The following is a 23,678-nucleotide window of genomic DNA, read 5'->3' on the forward strand; positions in this document are numbered from 1 at the left end:
GAGAAGATATGTACATGTAGACATTAGAAGCGATTTAGCTATCTCCAGGTCAGGGGTAAGTTTCAGAAATGAAGGCGACCTTGGTGTCCCTCCCTTGGAGAGAATAAGATGGAAATTAAGTGATGTGCCTTCAAAGACACGACCCACACAAACAGTATTTTAAGACTGGGCTTTGTTGATGCGCTGGTTAATTTCTGGCAGGTCAACATTTAATTAGGATGCACCCTAATTTTTGGGGACTGCATTTCTAAAAGTTAAAAAAGATACTTTTGTCTTAAAGACGAGTTAAGAGCTCCATCTACTTTACTCTGTTAGAAGCAACACTTGAAGAACACATGCCTTTTCAACACAATAAGTAAACCCTAACAAATCTCAGGTGAGAACATTTCAATGTTATACCAGGACAAATCTCAACAGCAGATTGCCACAAATGTGCACGATGAACCTGCCACAATCATGGTTTACCTGGACCATTTCTCAAATAATTTATAGACCCATTAATGACCTTATTTTTAATGAGTAAATGCCATACAGCCCCACCTGATTCAAAACCATCAAACTAATGAGATAGCGGTAGTAATGTCTAACTATACCTCCAATTTAAGAGCGCTATTTTTACACAAAACGATGTTTAATATTGTCACCCAGGTTCCTTGAGGCCCTCCTCCCCCAACCTCCCCAATAATCCACTCATCTGTCTCATTCCACCAGATAGGAAATGGTCACATAATCTAGTTGAAGGGTTCCACTTCAACTGCTTCTTCGCCATATGATGAGCCTTTTGATTCTTATGTGTGCTTACCACTGAAGATCTCTCGCTGGGAACTATTACATGCACATTTTGTAGAGAATTTCAACAAAAACGTAAATGAAAACAGTCACACAAAGGTTACAAAACCAGAGCGCACACTTGCGAAAAAACTGTCCTATAAAGTACAATATAGCTAAAAAAAATTGGATTATGAATACATTCATGTGTCTAATATGGGACAATTCTACAGCGTGTTATACATGCATAAACTGCCGTCTGAAATTATCACAGAAAACAAACGCTTGCTATTATTTGCAATAGGTCCACAGACAGATAATGTAAATAAGATCTGTAAGGCGTTTATTCGTGTGGAGTCCCACGTCCTAATTATCATCAAAGCGTTCAAAGCTCTACCAAAGCCGGCGTCAACGAAAACAGAAGCATGCCTAAAAGCAGAACAAAGAAAACGTTTGAGGCAACATCGGTAAACGATTGTCACAGATGGGTGACAGAAAAGCAATGCTCAAGCGCTCCCTCGAATGATAGATAACTGATTATTCACCGGTCTATGAAGAGCCGTTTTGAATTAGCTTAAAAACGGAAATAGCTCCGTACTAAAAATCTGCCCTGCACCGCAGAAACACTGCCACTTGGCCAGGCAAAAAGAGTGACGCGGTATATTACAGTTCAGAGTGCCCACATGGTAAATTAAAGGGTAATATGTATCACATTTCCAACATCGTCAAAGGTACGAGGTGTAAAAAAATATAACAGGCTGTAAACGAAACAAATAAATACAGACATCCTTAGGTAATAAACATACCGGAAACAACACATACGAAAATGGAATCCTCTATGAGAACACGAGGGAAAAAAGGACTACGAACTAACAACAGTAATCTCACACTTTCGAACTTGCTGGGAGGCCCATGTATCCACAAAGAGGGAGCTTCGTGTATGGACTCGATCTAACAGCACAAGAGGCCAACGACAATTCTCTTGGAAAGTCAAATGGAACTCTGGAACAAGAATAATGTTCTAAATTTGGGTGAACCAGAGAAAACAATGGGCCCTTTCATCTCAAAATAAGATAATGCACGGCCATGGCCCCACATTAAATGAAACCTTGAAAGTCACTACTAACATTCAGAAAGGGTCAATAAACACATTGAACGAGAGAGACATGTATTGCAGCGTTCTAGCAATGGCCATATAACATAAGGAAACGGAGGCTCCAATGTCTAACCCATATGAAGACAGATGTGATTGCAGAGAAGATGGGAACAACCTGTCACCAGAAAGAGCAATGAACAACATAATGGTCCATATATCTCACCTCAAAACAAGGGGAAAGTGTCACAAGGGCATCACTGCTAAAGATCTGAAAAGAGAGGACAGTACCACACAAGGCCAGTGCATATCATCTGAAAACAGAAATCTGCAGTGTCTAAAAAAACTAGTGCACTTCATCGAAAAACAAAGGGCCACCAAACGAACCACCCAAGAGATAAACACACAGTCTGACAGCTGTATGGGGGACATCACAGCACCAAATAGATGGCTGTAGCTTTGAAAACAGTGGCAGCCACATTACCGAAGGAATCAGCATTACCACATGGAACAGGTGGACAACGGTTAAGACACTGCATCGCTCTATCTGGAACAGAAGGTGTGAACAGCATGCAGCAGACAAACGAATCAGATAAAGACTGGTGAATTCCTCATAAGTCATCCTTTAAGCGCTGATAAATGTGAGCTAGCAACAGTCAAGTGGTGGATTCCAGTTACATCAATGTATAATACAAAGTGACTGAAGACCTTTTATACTTGCTATGATGGAGTTATCCAGAACACTGTGTTAACAGTAGCTTGCGATCTGCATAAAAAGAGCACTGGGTGAAGAAAGAGCCCCCAGAGACTTCAACAAGGAGCATTCTCCTTTTTCGGACGCGGTAAAATTCAACGGCGGATGAGAAGTGCTAAAACACACCATTCCATCAGGTTCATGACATTAAATTGCAATTCATCTACATGTCAAATGTCTTTCCAGGCTGCTCTCCTGCACAGCCTTAGTGTAGTGATGCTACTCACTGCAGTGTCTTCTCCAACCTGGAGCACCCACAACAGGAAAATATGATGGAACAACGGATTCCATTGTAACGCATGTAGTTACAACGCGAATTCCATTACCACGCATATTTTTACACCAATTATGCCTTTACCATGCATGCCTTTACAACAAATTTCTTTGTAAAAGCATGAATGGTAAAGGCATGCGCCTGTTAAAGGTTTCACCAGTACACATAAGTATTTTACAGGTAAGCATAAACCCTAACCTACACACACACACACACAAAGGGTTTATATTTTCCTGTACAATACTTACATTTTCGCTGTAAAGACATGCATGGTAAACGTATATGGTTGGTATAAAATGCGCAGTTATGTACAAACATTTCTTGTATACATATATATGTATACGCTTGTTTTTTTGTGTGTGTATATGTAAATATTAGGCATATGATTAAGAGTCGTTAGACTCGAAACGCGTAATGCCTGTTGGTTTGGAATTAAAGAACTTTCTTTTAAAGCATTGTTGGTGTGGCCCGTATTACGTTGCTGTAAGAGCGCGTGTTGCTTTGAATATAAATAAATATATATATATATATATATATATACACATACACATACATATATATATATACACACGCACATACATACACATATGCACACACACACATATACACACACACTATGTGTGTATACATATGTGTAAATGTGTATTTTTTTATATATTTATATATAATTTTATATATTTACACACACACATATACATAAGAATGTGTGTGTGTGCATCTGCACGCTGTACCGGTGAATAAAGAGGTTCCCATAGGCAATCCCCGCTGTGTCTTTGAGCTTTTTTTTTCTGGAGGGGCAACTTTGTGAAATTTGACGTGGCTGCCAAGAACGCAAAGCAAGGACCCGCCCTTCAAAGTGTCCTGGGTCTGTTGGCATATGACTGTGTGCTTTAATCAAGGGATTGATTTATCCGGGACCACCACGACAACGAACCATGCCTGTGGCTGCTGTTCCGGCAGTCCATGACTTCACGGGGAGGCATGTGTGATTTCTGCTTGCTTTACGGCCCGGCTGATTCCATGTTGGGGTTGGGGCGTTGGGGACCGGAGGGAATTCTTGGCACCATCATTGCGAGACCATCCGCTGCTACACGGCCCCCCTCAATCTTACCTGGCACACAACAGCGCTCACTGAAATAACATTGTATCCTGCCATTACACACACTTCGTGTTGCATGCTGCGAGTTGCAGTCTCCCATTAGACTGCATCAAGCCCAGCGCAGCAGGTGCAGCTGATCTCCCACCATTGGGAGCGCCCAAGGATTTTAAAAGGAGGGGGAAGTTGGTCACGAGGTACCAGCAGCACTGAAGAAGGCTAATATGCCGAAATGCATCTGCACGCTGTACCGGTGAATAAAGAGGCTCCCATAGGCAATCCCCGCTGTGTCCTTGAGCTTTTTCTTTCTGGAGGGGCTACTTTGTGATATATATATTTGTATATATATTCAAACAAAAGATCCCAATTGCAGCAAACTTCCAAAGAAGCGGGCACAGACTCCAACTGCTGCGGTGCCAAAAACTGTGAATTTATTTAATATTATTCAATTGTGTCCCTGACGCGTTTCGGCAGCACCAAATGGCCTTGATCACATGATCGCGGTAAGACATTTCCTGTTATTTAAACCCAAAAACCACATGATTCGCTACTACGCACAAAATGATAACAACTAATGACAGACTTTACCAATATCGCGGATCAAAAAGAGCCGCGACTTAAGTGCACTTGTACAAGTATAGCAAATTATAAAATACAAAGTTGTAAATTGTTGAAACTAAATGAAGGCGCTGTATCATAAGGCATGTTATCTACCAGTGAAATTAATTTCAACCTTTCGATACCCAAAGTGGTAAATGCAATACCCCATGTCCAATCAGGTGAATATTGCACAAAATATGTATCTACGTATTTCCAATTCTATAATCAAAGTGCATTATTGTTACAATACATGAGAAAATTCGTTTTGATCAAATATGTGCAAAAAACGCCCACTGTACAGAACTATATTATTCATAATAGTCGAAGCTGTAGCTAAAAGATGTAACAATAGCAATAAAACTAATTAGTGCACTGTGAATTGGTCATTCAGCCTTCTTGTTTAAATATATAACAGCCTCAATGCTGAGTAGGGTACAACCAGTTACCTTATTACTTGGTAAAAAATATATATCTAAGTACCTACTACATCTGTAATATAACGCTATGGGAATGCCTCGCATCACTTAATGCATTACACTCAACTTGGGAAACAGATCTTAACGTGTAATAGCAGCTAAGATGGTTAAAAAGTTGTATCAGGGACATAGTCATGTTTATAAGAAATCATGTGAATCATCACTAGTATTGAGGCCATTAGGTGTCAGTGTCCAGTTATAAAATAAATTTAGACTCCAGCTGACGTAATAGTTTCTCTCTCTTGCCACCACTCCTTGGCGCCTGAACTGCTCCAACTACAAAATCTTTGATACAGCTGAGGTTGTTATCATGATTGTCTTTGAAGTGGCGAGCCACCAGGTATGATAGAACTTAATTTACAATAGCTCTCAAGTGCTGTAAAATGTTAATGTGCACCTGCGGCTTAGTGCTGCCCACATAACGCAGTCCGCAGGTGCACTCAAGGACATACACTGCAAATTCGGATCTACAATTGTAGAATCCTTTTAACTCAATGGATCTGGACCTGAACGCTGTTGTATAAGTATACATATTGACCCCAAATTTACAGGCCAGACATGAGCTGCATTTGTAAAAGCCATTTTTGGGGGACAGCCAATTGGTATTTATATCCAGCTCTGGGCTACTCCTAACCAACGCCTTCCTCATTGAGGGTGCTCTCCGAAAAGTAAATGTGGGTTTCTTAGGTGACATTTGACCCAAGGTAGCACCCATTAACACAAATGGCCATTGTTGATTAATAATGGCTCTGATGTTCCTCTCCTGTCTGCTATAGGTGGTGATAAGCCTCACACTGGATTCAGTGTTTTGTCCCCTAGAATTAACATTCTGCCCTGAGATATCCAACTATCAGTGGGAAGGAGCATTTCTTCTCTAGTTTTCATGTTGTCTTTAGTCATAGCTTGATCTATTACTTTTACATCATATCCTCGCTGTGAGAACCTGGTTTTGGCTTCTTGTTGATAATAGACAAGATCTCTAGCTGAGGTACACACCCTACGAATTCTTAAAAATTCCCCATAGGGGATGCTGTTAATGAGGTGTTTGGGGTGGAAGCTCGAAGCATGTAATGTCAAATTCTATAATATATATATATAGTAATACACATAAATACATAAATATGTCTCCCTAAAACCCCACAGCCCCTCAAACCATACCCACTCTAAACATCAAACATTCTCTTACAATTCAAAAACCCATACTCACCCTAAAATTACAATTTCCACCCAAAGACCCATACTCACCCTACACCGGATATTACCCTTGCCACCCAAAAACCCATACCCACCCTTCACCCTAAAATTACCCTTGCCACCCAAAAACCCATACTCACCCTAAACCCTAAAATTTCGCTTGCCACCCAAAAACCCATACCCACACTAAACCCTAAAATTTCCCTGGCCACCCAAAAGCCCATACCCACCCTAAACCCTAAAATTACCCTTGCCACCCAAAAATCCATACCCACCCTAAAATTACCCTTGCCACCCAAAAACCCTTACCAACCCTAAAATTACCCTTGCCACCCAAAAACACATACACACTTGCAACCCTAAAATTACTTTTGCAACCAGACAACCCATACCCACCCTAAAATTATCCTTGCCACCCAAAAACCAATGCCTGCCATAAACCCTAAAATTACCCTTGCCACCCAAAACTCGATACCTATCCTAAACCCTAAAATTACCCTTGCCACCCAAACACTCATACCCACTGTAAAATGAACCTTGCCATCCCAAAAGCCATACCCACCCTAAACTTTTAAAATACCCATGCCACTCAATAACCCATACACGTGCTCAAATCTAAAATTACCCTTTCCAGCCAAAAACCCAAACCAACCCTAAAACTACCCTTGCCACCCAAAAACCCATACCCACCCTAAACCCTAAAATTACCCTTTGCATCCAAAGGCCCATTTCCACCCTAAATCCTAAAATTACCCTTGCCACCCAAAATCACACACCCTCCCAAAACCCTAAAATTACCCTTGCCACCCAAAAACACACACTCATCCTAAACCCCGAAAATTCCCTTGCCACCCAAAAACCCATGCCCATCATTAGCCCGAAAATGACACTTGCCCCCCCAAAAACCCATACCAACCCCAAAATACACTTGCGACCCAAAAACCCACACCCACCCTAAACTTACCCCTGCCCCCCAAAAACCCATTCCCAACCTAAACCCTAATTCCCTTGCCACCTAAAAATCTAAACCCACCCTAAAAAGTACCCTTGCCACCTAAAAACTCATACCCACCCTAAACACTAAAATTACCCTTGCCACCCAAAAACCCATACCCACTGTAAAATTAACCTTACCATCTAAAAACCCATACCCACTGTAAAATCAACCTTGCCATCCAAAAAACCCATACCGACACTAAACCTTATAATTACCCTTTCCATCCAAAAGTTCATACTCACACTAAACCCTAAAATTACCCTTTACATCCAAAAGCCCATTCCTACCCTAAATCCTAAAATTGCCACCCAAAAACACCCACCCACCCAAAACCTCAAACATTCCCTTGTCACCCAAAAACCCATGCCCACCATAAACCCTAAAATTACCCTTGCCCTCCAAAATTACACTTGCTGCCCAAAAACCCACACCCACCCTAACCCCTAAAATTACCCTTGCCCCCAAAATCCCATTCCTACCCTAAATCCTAATAATTCCCTTGCCACCTAAAAATCTAAACCCACCCGGATGTATGATGTAACAACGCGAGTCTTTACAACGCGTGCAGTTCCATCGCGGTTTTTACAACGAACGCAATGTAACCACGTGATGCCATTACAACGCAAGTCTTTACATTGACTTGCGCTAGATGGCATGCTAACATTAGAAAAGCGTAATTTACTATTCCAACTCCAGTCCACTTAACAGTAGGAAAGGTGTTGGGATAGTAAACTACACTATTTGTAATGTTAGCACACCATCTAGCGCAAGTCGATGTAAAGACTTGCGTTGTAATGGCATTGCGTGGTTACATCGCGTTCGTTGTAAAAGTTTCGTTGTAATGGTAGTGCGTTGTAAAAGTTTTGTTGTAAAGGTTGTTTACCACCCACCCTGAACCCTAACAGTACCCTTGCCACCCAAAAACCCATACGCACCCTAAAACTTAAAATTACAGTTGCCACACAAAAACCCATACCCACGCTAAACACCAAAAGTACCTTTGCCACCCAAAAATCCATGCAAACTCTAAAACCTAATATTACCTTTGCAACCAAAAAACCCATAACCACCCTAAAATGATCGTTGCCACACAAAAACACACACCTACCCTAAACCGTAAAATTACCCTTGCTACTCATAAACCCATACCCATTGTAAAATTAACCTTGCCATCCAAAAACCCATACCCACCGTAAACCCTAAAAATACCCTTGCCACTCAAAAACCCATACCCATGCTAAATACTAATATTACCCTTGCGACCGTACCCATACCCACCCTAAACCCTAAAAGGACGCTTTCCATCCAAAAACCCATACCCACCCTAAACCCTAAAATTACCCTTGCCACCCAAAATTCCATACCCACCCTAAACCCTAAATGTCCCTTGCTGCCCAAAAACCCATACCCACCCTAAAATTACCATTGCCACCCAAAAACCCATACCCACCCTAAACCCTAAAATTACCCTTTCCACCCAAAAACCCATTCCCTACCTTAAACCCTAAAATTAAGCTGGCCACCCAAAAGCCCATACCCACCCTAAACCCTAACATGTCCTTTGCCACCCAAAAGCATATACACTTGAAACCCTAAAATTACCTTTGCAGCCAAAACACCCATACCACCTCTAAAATTATCCTTACCACCCAAAAACCTATGCCCACCCTAAACCCAAGAATTACCCTTGCCACCCAAGAACCCATGCCCACTTTAAAATTAACCTTGCCACCCAAAAACTTATACCCACCCTAAACACAAATTCCCTTGCCACCTTAAAATCCATACCCACCCTAAAAGTACCCTTGCCACCCAAAACCCTAAAATTACCCTTGCCAACCAAAAATGCATACCAACCCTAAAATTACCCTTGCCAGCCAAAAATCCATACCCACCCTAAAATGACCCTTGCCCCCCAGAAGCCCATACCCACCCTAAAATGACCCTTGCCCCCCAGAAGCCCATACCCACCCTAAAACCCAAAATTACCTGTGCCACCCAAAAATCCATACACTCTAAACCCTAAAATTACCTTTGCAACACAAAGAACCCATACCCAGCCTCAAATTATCCTTGCCACACAAAACCTATGCCACCCTAAATCCTGAAATTACCCTTGCCACCCAAAAACACCCACCCTAATCCCTAAAATTACACTTGCCACCCAAAAACACATACCCACCCTAAACCCTGAAAATTCCCTTGACACCCAAAAACCCACACCCACCCAAGACCCTAAAATTACCTTTGCCATCCAAAAACCCATACCCACTGTAAAATTAACCTTGCCACCCAAAAACGTATACCCGCCCTAAACCCTAAAAATTCCCTTGCCACTCAAAAACCCATACTTATGCTAAACCCTAAAATTACCCTTGCAAATGAACAACCCATACCCACCCAAAACCCAAAAATAAACCTTTCCTTCCAAAAACGCATACCCACCCTAAACCCTAAAATTACCCTTGCCACCCACAAACCCATACCAACCCTAAAATTACCCTTGCCACCCAAAAACCCGTATCCACCGTAAACCCTATAATTACCCTGGCCACCCAAAAATCCATTCCTACCCTAAACTCTAAAATGACCCTTGCCACCCAAAAACTCATACCCAACCTAAACCCTAAAATTACCTTTGATCCCAAAAACCCATACCCACCTTAAACACCAAAATTATCCTTGTCACCCAAAAACCTAAACCTACACTAAATATACCCTTGCCACCCAAAAACCCATTCTCACCTTAAAGCCTAAAAATGTCCATCCCAGACCCTTTTTAAAAAAAACATTTCCCATATATATACATACACACACATACTCTTGATACTCACCTTTACCATTTATGCCTCTACAACGTAATTCATTGTAAAGGCATGTGTGGTAACGACATGTGTTGTAAAAACCCTGCGTGGTAAAGGTTATGCATGGTAATGGTAATGCGTGGTAACGGCTGCCTTGAAATGGCTGTGTCCCCCACAACAGATGCACAAAGAGGCGTGAGGGCTTTGCACTGAAGGGTGGTCAAAATAGACAAATGTCTTGATCTCACTTTAAGGGTCCCCTTTAACCTGCAGCTCTAATCCTCCTCACCCACAGCTTTAAAAAACAAAAAAACAGCAGTGCTTCAGGAAGTCTAAGGTTATGTTATGTTAAAATATTTATGAAAGCACGTGGCTGCCCCCAGCAACAGGGCCTCCCAGCGCTAACTATCTGGTATAGTGTGAAGCAAAGGCAATCAGCAGCCATTTGCTACAAAAAGTGTTCATAGAATTTGTAGTGGATGGGAGTCCTTTGACCATCCCCACACTACACCGGTGTTTGCTATTCTGCGTGCAGCCACTGGAATGCACTGTCTAAGAAGCTATCCCCACCTTGAACCTGGTGCCCATGTACACCAGAGGCATTCAAATGGATTCACATACAAAGAAAGAGTATGCTGTTCCTCCTGGTCAGGGGTGACTCTGTGAGGTACACAATCTACCCCGGGTGGAGATAAAGTGAAAAATTATGTAAAAAATGAATGAAAAAGGGGAGTGGGGGACCCGCAAGGGTGGAACTAAGACCCTCACACACCCAGCAAGCTAGGTGTCATGCTTCATCATCTGGGTTTTGCTCCTCGTCGGGTCGGCGCTGCAATACCCAACAGGCACCCTAAAAGGGGCTCTTTGTCGAAGATCTTTTGTTCCTTGCCGTAAGATGAGTGCAAGTAAGGGCCAGGCAGGTGTAGATGTTGGTGGGTGTATTAAAAAGGGTTGATTAGTCTGAATAACGTAATTTATTAGGTCAGTAAATCACCCTATTTAAAAACAGTGTGAGTGGCGGTAGTCTGGACTCATTAAGTCAAGAACTAACAACGCTCAACTCAGATGGTCAACATGTTTCTCGCCTAATGGTCAGGAGGATCCAGCAGCAATTCATCAGGACCAGTGTGGTGCAAACTATCTACAATCATGAGGGTGTATGACAGGGTCTCACATGTATGTGTATGTACCTAGTCAAGTCTACCCTAAGAAAGTGTGAATTGATCTATCACTTCCGCAATGGAGTGGCCTAGAAGAAAGGGAAGAAGCATAGAAGGCCAACAAAAATCATTTAAAATCATTTTATCATATATATACACATTAGGGTAATGGAGCTGAAGACTCCTCGTATACATGCACTTTACAGGAAGCAAATGTGCACGGATATAGTGATCATGCACTGGTGGATGCAGTATGTGACACAGTGTCAAGGCGGTCTTTAAAAACTCAGTTCAGGTAAAACCTAAATCGCGGTGATGATGTCATATAACTCACCTAAACGCTAAACTAGTACCGCTCCAATCGGTGCGTGGCGAGCCTTTTGGGATGGCGTGGTAGCCTCCTGTAATGTACAGTAAAAATGCTCTCAACTCGGAGAGTATATGAATAATGTACACCTGCTGTGCGCAAGGTACAGCTAGGGACATGCAGACTATGGTCCCCAAGCCCGCAGGCAGCAAGGAACACCGTCCGAGGAGAGCCCCACCCCAAGTGCCTGATGGGCCGCCCACGAGAGCAGGCAGCCCATGTCAGAGTCAGCTCACCCCAAAGCAGCGCTCACCTGTCCACCCACGCGTCCAGCGACCACAGTCCGTCCGACAATGGCTACGCGGTCCAAGCAGTTACTCATGTTTCTGATGCCCAAGGTGGTTGTAGAACCTACCCGCTCCGCCGAAACCGGAAAATGATGTTCACTTTACAGCGCTCCATTTTAAACCGGTTGAGACAGGTGAGAACGTGTTACTTGATTGGGCGTCCAGTGTCATGTGATTCGTGTATGAAGACCCGCCCAAGTTCTACGTGACTGTGGGCGCCATCTTGGAAAGGGGTATATTATAAGCAGGGAGAGCGGCCCAGTTGGAGTCTAGTCACTCTCTAGAGAAAGAGCTATAATGTATAAGGCCCTGTATTAGTTAATTCTTGATGTGCGGGTTGCACAGCAGAAGGAGAAATGTTTGTTGTGGGCGTCGCACAGAAGGATGGGAAATGTGAGTAGGAAACAGGGTGTGTCTAGAGCCACCGGCACAAGGTTAACAGACAAGGGGAGTCTAGCTATACTGTAAACCAATCGGAAGTAGGTATCCTATTCATCGCTGGACAACCCCATTTCACACTCGGAGAGTCAAAGGGGTGTAGATTAAAATATAATACTGTAGAAGCAGTATAATCATCTCAGTGCGTCAGTGCACCCCATGGTATATCATCATTCAATCCTCTCCTATCAGCTGTTAGTCTGTGTACCCATCTTTGTTCGAGTTTGAACAGTGCCTGAGATGTGATTCTCGGGTGTGATTCCAAAACAACCCATCTAAGGGAGTCTGGTGTGTGGTGTAAACTCTTAAAGTGGGTATACAGTTTTGTGGTCTCCTTCATGCATCTTATATTGCTCTTATGCTCGGTGATGCATGTTTTAATAGCTCGTGTCGTCATCCCTATGTATATTAGTCCACAGGGGCATTTCAATAGGTATATGCAGTTGCAATTCGTGTGGCGTGTAAGTGACCATGTGAAGGTATCGGAAAGGGTAATCTCCTTAGTGGTTATCGTCTGTTTGCAGGAGGTACAATTGCCACAAGGGAAATGTCCAACGACTGGTGGGAGCCCCCATAGTGTGCCCTGGGGGTTCTGTGTTTTGTTTCTGGCTGGCCTTGTGTGGATCAAAATGTCTTTGAGATTCTGGGTCCTCTTAAATGCAAATCTAGGTTGAGGAATGGACGCTAGACCTCATTAAATATAGCCCACCCCTTTTTGCTTCCTCTCTTTTGTTTAGATTCAAATGGATTCCACACTACTTTTTAATTAATACTGTGAGCCAAACCTTAGGATGAACACCAAAAAGACATCAACTCCAGCATTTGCAGAATCTCCTTTTCAATCTGTACACAATTTCCTCTGTATATTATCACACTGCTATGTGCTTGAAGTTACTGCTTCCGCTGAGTGTTATCTAAAGCTCTTGATATTTCCCAACATGTGTGTCCAGCCATTATATTTCACTGTCAACCCTTGAGCTAAACAACTTACCTGCTGGATCAGTGGTCTAGCAGTAACCTAACAGTGGAAATATGGTTTGGTTTGACAGGATTCTACTACCTATCAAAAATTCCTAATATAGAAAAATCTTCACAAGTCAATAATGTTTCTTTCTACATTATTTCGCCCTCAAATTGCATGCTGTCTCAAAAATATTCTCTACATTTCTTAAATCCAGCATTAAAAAACAGATCTTTAATTAAAACTTCTGTTTGTCACCCCCCTTTTTTTCTTCGCTTCCAAATATCACTCTCCTTTCCTTCCATTCTCTGCACACCTCCTCTCTTTCAGCACAACCTACTCTGACACATGCAAGTCTAGCCAGATCCCGATTTTCTGAAAATTTCCCACAACTCATTTAAAAGATCAGAATTTCTCCTACTTCATCTTAAAGTCATACAGATGCAACCTAAAAATACTTAATCTAACTACTATTAACCTCATTAACCATGTGGGGGAGCTCAAAAACCCATTAATAATGATGCCAACTAAACACTATTAATTTAGTCTACCATGAAGAAACTGGAATGACTGCATGGAATGGTTGGCTTTGAGCACACAAGACTAATCCCTTTAATTAACGGTAACCAATAACACTGGACTAACCACGAACCTTGGGTTCCAGTTTAGTGTGCTGCACTTCAACACCTCGTCAGGAGTAGTAAGAGCTATACAAAATGCAATTACAATTAAAATTACGAGACTGACTGAAGTCAATTAGGGGCAGTTATAGGTAGCAGCTGCTACCTCTGGCTTGCCCCTTGGTAGCCCTGCCACTGCTCATGCTACTCGGGGTTTCAGCCGTCATGAAGACAGCTACAGGAAAAGAAAGAAACAGGTCTTTAAGGGATGTTTAGCTTCTATAGTCTCAGATCCGTACTCTTCCTTTAACCACTCAACCGTAAACAGGAGGCTGATAACTAGTTAAAGCTGGGCCAAATGGCCAAATCTGTATTATCAGAGGTAAAAGCGTGCTCTACATCGGATATGCAATCATCACATTTTGATGGAAACTACTTGAAACAAGGAAACTCATAACACCAGCATTGTGGTGTAAAAAAAAAAACACATCTGTATAATGTGGGCATGTTCTATAGGCTACCTGAAATGACAACACACAACTGATATGCGGATATCGGGATCACTAGGGGCCGTCATAACACTCAAGGGGCCAGAGTGCATCGCCTGATAAAAAAAGGCCAACACCACCACCCAATGGGCTATCGCTTGTTGTCGGATATCTAGCGCAATTGATTGCACTAGTAAGTGCACAAACAGGTCGATCCACAATATTCATGCACTAACAATTCTGGTCGATAAGCATGGCTACTGGAATTCTGGCGGACCCATCCATAGACTCTGGCAGCTGGCCTAGCGACCGATGATGCTGTGAATACAAGCGCTATCAGACTACCTCGGGAGAGCGGGCTGCACTCAAAGGACGTATGTACACCACCTTCCCAAGCAGTGCAAGGATAGACCAAATATTCTAATTAGTGTAGGGATGCTCCTCTGTAGCCACCTCCCTGGGTTGTAATGTTTCCCCTCACACAGTCCCCCCGTCAATGTGCAGAAGTACCCTTCAATCTGCCTCGTCAGTTCAAGGCTATTCTTTTATTTCAACCTTTATCCGTTTCAGTATTAAAAACCCACAAACGCGGAGCGCACCTGCTTGTGTGGTGTCCGTCAGGTCGTAGCCGCCCCCAGGGAAATCGCGCAGTTTTCGGCCGCTCAGGCTGAGGATGCCCGAGGTAACCGCCTCCTCCATTGCCCGGTCCAGACTGCGGGCCGTGTGTTGCTGTTGCAGGTTACCCGCCGCGGCCCATGGGCCACCGGGGGTCTGATATTGTAGCTGTGGGTAGGGAGGCGGGGCAGCAGGGGAAGCGGGGGTCGCCGTTACCGCAGATCCACCGCCTCCTCCTCCCTGAGCCGCCGCCATGTTGCGGAGACAAAACTGACACTGACAATGCTGCGGGGGACCGGGGTCGCTAGGAAATCCGCCGCTACAGCTAACGGGACATGCGCGAGCGCTAGAGTGGCCAGGGGGCGGGCCCGAAACGGAGATGTGCAAGGGATTGGGAGTGGCTAAAAAGCTAACTGACAGATGCTGGTGAGACCAGACCATTACAAGCGCCAGAAAAAAGGCGGGCACAAAAGTGACAGCTGAGTGGGGAAGTGGGCGGAGTCACAAATAGGACTGTCAGGGGGAAGGACGAACAACGGACTGGAGACAGTGGAGGAGTGAGGCCGTTGGTCCAATTAAAGAAGGGGCGGAGATTCTGGCTATATGCAAAGCGTGTAAGTGCTACCCAGGTAGCCAGTTGTGGTCCGCTCCAGTTCTCTGTGTGTAGGGTTTTGGCTGTTGCGAGCGCGGAAATCTCATAAAAATGTTACACCCAGCTCCACTTCCAGACATACTAAATGAAGCTCCAGTTTCCAGGCCTATTTCTTCATTTGGTCCATGACTCTTTGCCACCCTGTCAGAATGGAGCACAACCAGGCAATTATGGCAAGTTTGAATAAGTTATAGACAGCTGCTTTCCCAATCAGTGGCAGCAGCAACCAGGCACAAACAAGACCAAAAACCCATACCCAAAACAACATAACAAAAAATGCCATCCAAGTTGGGGTGGCGCACACTAGTCACTTGCTAACCTACCTCACTCTTAGGGTGGCGCACACTAGTCACTTGCTAACCTACCTCACTCTTAACATCTTGCTGCTCATATTACTTGGTTTTGTAGGGGGCATTCTATCGATGTAAAGCACCTCTTCTGTTGGAGGCATTCTATGGATATAAAGCACCTCAGCATGAGGTGGAGACCGCCCCATGTCAAGCCTAGCCTTTGATGGCGCATGATTTTTGCGAATAATCATGTTTTATCAAATCTGCTCATAAGTGTGTTATTAATAAACTAATTAACAATGTGAAAATTATTAACATATGAAAGTTGCAAAAGCACAACGTGAAAATATGTAAGAAAAACACAAAACGTTTAGTAAACAAGCTGCAATGTTTAAGGTGCTGAAAGCATGGAAAATATGACTTTTTTTACATGAACTAGAAAGAGACAAGAGAGAAAGTTGATAAAAACAAAACTTATAAGTAGAATTTTGATAAATATTAATAATGAAATTGCTCGGAGTAAAATGTTTCATAATTATGTTTTCTTCTTCATAACAAGAGAGTAACTGATTAAGTAATAACTTGTATTTTGAAATTGAGTTACGCTTTTTAATCTAATTTGAATAAGGAATCTTTAATTTCCGTTTCATTATGTAATTTCTCTTTATTTCTTAAATAGTAATGCGTGTGCTTTATTCCTCAGAAAAACGACGATTTATGCTTTTCCTATGAAGGCCTCAAAACCTGCTAGAGTTCTTTTTCTTTTGTTTGTTTGCTTTCTTTGTATGTTTGTTTTCTTTTGTCCTTAGTTATTTCCAGAATGCTGATTTGTTTGTTTAGCTGTGCATAGCATATCACTACAATTTACTTTCTACGGTTAGAGTATTTCTTTCTATGAATAACTGTGTCAACAATGTTGCAAGCTGATGTGGAAGCGAGCGTGAGGACATGAAGACGTTTCAAGTTCCTTTCCTGCTTCCGTGGAGTGATGACATCTTTCATATTAACAATGGACTGTCTTTGGGGCGTGGCCAAGCAGCATGGCTGACAGGACGTGAGCTCCTTCGGCTTCCGACCGACCAGCCGCTAAAATCCTTAAATATCCTTTCCTCCGACGCCCACAATAGACTTTTTTGAGTGGCTGGGACCCTGCAAGCAGCAGGAGCGCTCTGGGAGCGGGTGAGACTGGGCAACGGCCTGGAATCGGCCAAAGCGACTCCGTGACCGCCAACCTGACGGGCTGTATTCACGCGAGGCTGGGGATGCGGCCTACACCTCCCTGAGCTGTGCCCGGACATTGGAGAAGACGATTCCCTCTCCGTTCGCCCCCACGATCCCGGCGGCTGCTTAGGAGGTGCCCTCTGTGATCGGGGGCCTCCCGAAGTGCATCGGATCCAACCGTCGTCATTAGGCCTCAGAGCTAGCGACAATCCACGAGGGGCGCCGCGAGGCGTCCGATGTCCGCCTGAAGTGCGTTTGGGGCCGGGCCTATCTTCAACTGCTCCTGGGACCCCAGCACTTGCTGAGGAGGTGCCCACTGCTGTTGGGGGGCTCCCGGAGTGAGCGGTGTACCTGCGCCACCCTGCCGGCCCTGAGGTGAGCCATGTACCATGGGCTGGGCCGCGGGGCGTCCCCAAGCGGAGGTACCGCTTGGACAGTGATCGGCGTCGGCCGTCCAGAAGCATCGGGCGGTCGCATTCTCCCGCCTGCTGTGGCGGAGTATCTGCAAAGACGAGGGGTCGCAATCGGGCGCCGCTCTTTGTGGTGGGCCGCGCTGGACCGAGACACACACAAGACCGAGTCACGACGTTACTGGCTGGCTTGTGACCCCCCTACCTGGTGGCCCCCTGGCCCTTGGGGTCCCCGGGAGATGAGACACTGATGACTTGCTGGAGCCCTGCTGGGAGACGACTGCCTTGACCCAGGAGAGCTAATCCTGCCCCGCGTGCGGTGACGCCCGTCCGGACTATTGAATTGTAGGCCTTGCCTGCCTGGTGATCACGGGGATGCCTGACCCATCTGGGAACCCTCGGCGGTCTGCCTGCCTGGGGACGGCTGCGGAGGCGATCCCAGAGTTCGGGAGTACTGCAGATGCCCTTACTGGCGAGTGAGGGGTCCGAATAATTGCCCTGCGGCCACCGGACCGGCGGCTATATTGAGGTGGGCAGCCCTGGGGTCTCTGTTGGACCACCTAATCGGCCCTGACCTGGAGCACGACGGGACTGAGATCCCCTAATACGCTATGTGGGGACGATGGCCCTCTGGCCCCCGACCTGGTCCTCCGCATTCTCTGTGCCACCTGCGGGAGGGACGTGAACCTGGTGCCTGTAGCACTATGAGGTGAGACTGAGCTCGGTGATTGCAGGGCTTGTGGACCCCTGAGTGTTCCTCTGACACTTGCATCATGGGCAAGGACAGGCTACCCCTCGCCTCCAACCCCAACACTATCACGCAGTATACCACACAACGCCTCCCCACGCAACAAATCACTCGTCAGACTGGCCTGGACAGAGAGGGTGACACCTCCAACAAGCCGTCTCGAGCAGAGCTCCTAGAGGCGATACAGAGGTCCCGCACCGCCCTGGAAAAACAAATAGAGACAGTCTCCATTGACGTAAACCTACTGCAGGCGGATTTGCGGAAAGTGGCGGATAAGGTCTCCACAGCGGAAGGGGACATCCTCCAGCTGCAGGGTGAAATGGCCACCCTGAAGCAACAGGTCTTTCAGCTCACCAACAGTACTGGAGCGCTGGAATGTCGAGCGGAGGAAGCGGAAGTAAGGGCACATTGAAGCAACATCAGGGTCCTGATCACGGAGCGCTCGGAGCAGGTCAATGCGGAGCGATTCCTGGAGGACTGGATACACGCTAAGCTATGCCCCACGGGTCTGTCGGAAGTCTTTGTGGTAAAGAGAGCCCACAGGGCGCTGGTCCCTCCGCCGGGGGCTCCTCCTAGGGTCCTCATCGCCAAAATACTAAACTATCGGGACAGAGACGGTATTCTGAAAGCTGCGAGAGAAGCAAGAGACCTCACCTTTGACAACGCCAAAATATCCATCTATCCGGACTATACCCGCCAGGTTCAGGAACAGAGGAAATCTTTTCTTGGCATCAAGCAGAAGCTTTGTGAACTCCACCTACGGTACATGTTACTGTACCCCGCAAAACTTAAGGTGATATACTAAGGAAAGGCTCATTTCTTTGACTCTTCAGAGGAAGTATGGGAGTGGCTCGAAATCAGTGGAGAGGCCCTCCCCCAGCATTAACAGAGGGGATCCCGGAATCCTTGGGGGACCTGACCTCCGAGGAACCGCAGGAGCAGGCGCAGGAATCGATCCATGGGCGAAGCTCAGGTGGAGCGACAGCAGATCACGGTGGGGGAGGACAGCGCCCTACGTGTGGAATCTTCAGACTCCGATGACTCTCCCCCACAGACTTAACAGATACTCCGGAAGTGAGACTGGTACCAGAAACTCTCCCGCCAACCACCCATGTGGTTCAGAAACTGTCATGGACCCACTTACACCCACTACTGACCCGTCCTGAGGACAATATCCTTTTTCCTTTACTCATACTGCTGTGGTAGAGGGTGCCGGACATTGGAGGCCTAGTGATTATTGACCCACAGGGACTTTGGAGAAATGCTTGTTGAGATAGTATCTATGGGTGACCTTCTCTTTTTTTCTCTTTTGGGGGATGTGTATATGTGTAGATGTCGTATGCATCTCGTGGGTGTCACCAAACAATCTGGCCCTATTGTTTCACATGTATAAACCTGGTCAGCTCGGGACATTGAAATATGCCGTGAGGCGGCTGGTCTGAGTTATACCTAGGGGTTTTTTCTTCTTTTTCTGTAGGGTAGTTTTGGCCCCGGTTGGGCTAATGGGGCAGCTGTGCACCAGCATGGGAAGGACATTTTTGCATGTATAGTTGTCAGTATATTGCCCGTGGGAGGGGGAGGGTTTTCTTAGGGGGTTGTTCTTGGTTTTTTTTAGGCATTGTATGTACAGCGTCTGGGGCACAGGGTCTAAGTAGCTACATGGGGCGGGGAACACACAGAGTTTGGTTACTTTACCATCCATGGGGTTTAAATATTTAAGCTGGAATGTGAGGGGGCTGGGTACATGCACCAAGAGATACAGGGTCCTGTCCTTTCTCTGCAGACATCAGATCTCGATAGCATACCTCCAAGAAACTCACTTTACTGACAAAAGGGCTCAGAGGTTGGAGAAGAAATGGCGTGGACAGGTTTTCCACTCTTCACTCTCTACCTATGCCAGGGGAGTCCTTGTCTGGGCGGGCCCGGGTACCCCATTTGCGCTCCAGTATGTAGAAGCTGACATCCATGGGAGCTATCTACTCCTTAGAGCTAAGTTAGATGGTAGAGATGTTGCAATAATGAATAATTAGGCCCCAAACACCGACGACCCGTACTTTTTTCAGTCCCTACAGGAGTTTCTGGTATCGGAACTAGAAGTCCCACTGCTCTGGATGGGGGACTTTAATTGTGTCCTAGACCCCGACCTTGACAGGTTCCCACCCCACACAGGCACGAAACCGAGGATGACGATGAAACTCCGAGAGGTTATGGGGAATATAGGGGCCCAGGATATATGGCGCCAGAGACACCCAACCCAGAAAGTGTTTTTCACCCACTCATAATACGCACAGTCGCTTAGACAGGTTCTTAATCACAAACCCAGACATGGCTATGTCCATTGAGGTGACTCATCAAGCGCGATTCCTATCTGATCACTCCCCTGTAACATGTGTGGTTGACTGGGGGGGCCCGATTTGTCGCCCACGGACTTGGAGGTTACCGGCGGAGGTACTCGAGGACCCAGTAGGGAAGCATCACCTAGAAACTGCGATAACTGACTATATTGCTCTAAACTGGGACAGACCGGACTTATCACATGCCACGAAGTGGGAAGTCCTGAAAGCGGTGGTGAGAGGGGCCTATATGAATCTAACATGCGGGGTTCGGAGGCAGCTCCAACGAGAGCTACAGGAGGAGGAAAAACACCTCTTGGAAGTACAGACTTGCGCAGCCCCTGATGCGGAGGGGAGGGATAGGGTGTGAGAAGTTGGCCTGATATATGATGTCACTAGTTCTAGTGTACACCTTGTATCAGTCCAAACAACCCTTATGGTGATTGGTTGTAAAGTCAACCTTATAGACCAGCTATCCTAGTGGTAGCATGGACAAGAGCAGTCTTAGGCTAAACTCTGTATGGCATGTGAAGCCAGCTGTTATACCATTTGCAACCCCTTGAATACCAAATGAAAGGACACCACAACAGATATATTATAAAAATAGAATGTATTTATTCTAGTCAAAACACCCTCAGCACTCTTTATGAGATTCGAGGTAAGTACAACACAGTCTTATTCAAGCATACATAAGTCACACAGGTAAGTAATACAGTTAGGCCCTAGGGACCACGCAAACCATATACTAATTAAGTGGTATAAGAACCACTGTCACGAACACAGGATAGGCCTAGGCCTAGGAAATCGCTGGGGCTACACTATCCTATCAGTTGCTAGGCAGTGGGAAGCCCACGGGATTCAGGTGCAGAGTGGAAACACTCACGCGTAATGCGTTAAAGTGTCGTGACTGTGTTAGCAGCTTACCTGAAAACCACTAACCTGACTAGAAGACAGCAGGGACGATGTTCGAAGAAAAGGTCCTTCTCCCCGATAGCGCGGCTTCCCCCAGAGAGGAGACAACTACTCTGGGAACTGGCGCCCCACCGGGAGAGAAGGGAGTGAAGAGACTGGTCTTGAAGACAGTGCGATGGAATCTTTCGACGAGCCTCTGATGTGCCGGGGCATGGGGAAGGGTAGCACCAACTCAAGGAGTGGGGGAAAGGATGTTGTAGTTCCTTGGACACCAATATACTCAAGGAAGTGTAATAGTTAAGTGATGGGAGTGACCTGGTACGGGTGCGAGCCCAGACGTGTAGTCCTCCACTGAAGTCTTTCCTAGCTTGTACGCTGTTCAATCCACAGCGTGCATCTCGGTTTCCAAATGAGTCAACGCTGTTATCGGCACAGCGTGAAATGTGCAGCTCCTACTGACGAAGTGTTTGGGAAGCTGTACTACGCGTTTTCAAGCACGCGTTAAGGGCCTAAGTACCTAGTAACAAGATCGAGCACGCTCTGTTCTCCCAAGGGAAGCGTACAGGAGAGGAACCAAGGGTCTCGTGCTCCCGAGGAGCCCTACCTGTTCCTATCGAGATGTCGTCATGAGTGAAGCAAGCGCCCGACCTCCGGCGGGGAAACACCTTCCGCCCGGCGCTATCCTGGACTGAACGAATTCTCTGGAAGCAGCTTGATCGCAGAGTGAATCTGGAACGTAGTTTTCACGTCCGACCTCCGGCGGGGAAGCACCGTCCGCCTGGCGTGCTGGAACGGAATAGGACTGTCAAGCCCCGCTTCCTGGACTGGGCGGGGCTTATATAGCCGCCCAATCAGCAAACGCGCGGTTTCATAAGCCGAGAACTAGCGAAACGGGGCGCTGTGGGAAATGTAGTTTTGTAACCGGTTGTCCGACAGCCGCGAGAAATACAGGCCATGACATAAAGTCGATAGAAATAGCAGTATTTAGTAATTAAGAGTTTCAGGACACTTCGGAAGGAACTAGGAGTTAGAGACTTGGAAACTAGACACTTGGATAGTCAATACCCTTGTGAGCACCGGAGTACTCAAGTTACCTAGCCCACGGGCTGCGGGTGCATAGGTGTGAACTTGCGTCGGGTTTCGTCGTCGACTCCTATGGATGCCTGAAGAAAGTTGCTGACACGCAGTCAGTGAAGAGTGTCCGGTGGATTCCAAGGATGGAATCAGGAAGGAGGATACCTGCAAGCAGAGAGGACAGAGTCTAGGTCACCAGCCAGGAGCCGGGAAGGAACCAGGAAGGAACCAGGCGATGTCGTGAAGATGCAGGTGAAGAGGTGAAGCTTGTCGCAGCAGCCACGGGTACCAGGAGGCGTCGAGGACAACCAGAACCAGGAGGCGAGCTGTCCCACGAAGGCTCTTGCTGTCGGCGGCGTCGATGTCGAGTTAGGACCCAACAAGCCTTGGCAAGCGTAACCCACGCAGGATGGAGGACTTGCTTTTGTCACAGACCAGGAAGGTCTGGGGTGCTTCTTTTTCACAGGGGAGTGGGTGCCAGTCTGGAGGAGCCGCACCAGCAAGGCAAACTTGAAGGTTCGTCGTCACAGAGGTCACTAGCCAACGGGCCAGCAACCGGACAACACGTCGAGCAACTCAGGTGCAGAAGGGCCCCACGTAGAACACATGAAGTGTGGGGAGCTGATTTTCTTTGCAGATGGTGCTCAGGATTGGGGCTTCTCAATTCCCCAAGCACAGCCTCGAGGAAGCCTCAGAAGTCGTGCTAGTCAGTTACTAGCCACTTTTCCCAAGTCGCCGGTCCCACGTCCCTCCTCGCCTCCACGGGTCTCAGCTTTGCTGTAGATGTGGATCTGGTTCAGAGGTGTCTGGAAGTCACAGCGCTGGTCAGTCTCTGCAGTCGTCCCTCATAGGATCAGTCGCAAAGCAAGCAGCGGTCGCTGGATGGTGCCTGGTTGCCCAGGGTGGTCACTCCTTGGCCACAAGGGAGATTCTTCAGTCTTCTTCCGTAGTAGAATGTCGAAGGTCCAGAGTTTCTGTTCAAGATGCAGGTTCAGGATAATCTAATTCTGCAGGGCTCAGCTACCTTCTAATATACTGGGCTAGTG

General features: G+C 46.2%; 1 protein-coding gene across 3 annotated transcripts in view; it reads right to left on the reverse strand.

Moving 5' to 3' along the window:
- LRCH2 (leucine rich repeats and calponin homology domain containing 2) overlaps positions 1-15,331 on the reverse strand; it is a 1,103,616-nt gene extending 1,088,285 nt beyond the window's left edge. For all 3 annotated transcript variants that reach the window (XM_085607858.1, XM_085607859.1, XM_085607857.1), the window contains exon 1: positions 14,977-15,331. In XM_085607858.1, coding sequence (XP_085463984.1) covers positions 14,977-15,247 — 271 coding nt within the window. In that variant the 5' untranslated portion in view covers positions 15,248-15,331. The remainder of the gene's footprint in view (positions 1-14,976) is intronic.
- Positions 15,332-23,678: the final 8,347 nt, after the last annotated feature.

The sequence above is a fragment of the Triturus cristatus genome, chromosome 5_2, assembly GCF_964204655.1.
Source record: "Triturus cristatus chromosome 5_2, aTriCri1.1, whole genome shotgun sequence".
Taxonomy (NCBI): Eukaryota; Metazoa; Chordata; class Amphibia; order Caudata; family Salamandridae; genus Triturus; species Triturus cristatus.